This window comes from Mesitornis unicolor, unplaced genomic scaffold (assembly GCF_000695765.1).
Source record: "Mesitornis unicolor isolate BGI_N332 unplaced genomic scaffold, ASM69576v1 scaffold31561, whole genome shotgun sequence".
Classification (NCBI taxonomy): Eukaryota; Metazoa; Chordata; class Aves; order Mesitornithiformes; family Mesitornithidae; genus Mesitornis; species Mesitornis unicolor.
In genome coordinates this window covers 15,794-16,040 of record NW_010162334.1, presented here as the reverse complement: position 1 = coordinate 16,040, position 247 = coordinate 15,794, and the positions used below count along the sequence as shown (strand labels likewise).

Sequence of the window (247 nt, the reverse complement as noted above, 5' to 3'; positions counted from 1 at the left end):
CGGGGGCTCACTGCGAGATTGACATCGATGAGTGCGACCCCGATCCGTGCCACTATGGGACCTGCAAGGACAGCATTGCCTCCTTCACCTGCCTCTGCCAGCCCGGCTACACGGGCCACCGCTGCGACATCAACATTAACGAGTGCCAGAGCCAGCCCTGCAAAAACGGGGGAACCTGCCAGGACAGGAACAACGCCTACAACTGCCTCTGCCTCAAAGGGACCACAGGTGAGCAGGAGGGACCCCC

The 247-nt window shown here is 61.9% G+C and overlaps 1 protein-coding gene across 1 annotated transcript in view; it reads left to right on the top strand.

Moving 5' to 3' along the window:
- Positions 1 to 11: 11 nt before the first annotated feature.
- The window catches only part of LOC104547776 (neurogenic locus notch homolog protein 1-like), a gene marked incomplete at its 5' end in the record, with an annotated part of 15,373 nt that continues 15,137 nt past the window's right edge, over positions 12 to 247 (top strand). Inside the window, 1 exon segment of the mRNA XM_010193593.1 lies at positions 12 to 228. Within this exon segment, the coding sequence (XP_010191895.1) occupies positions 12 to 228 (217 nt within the window).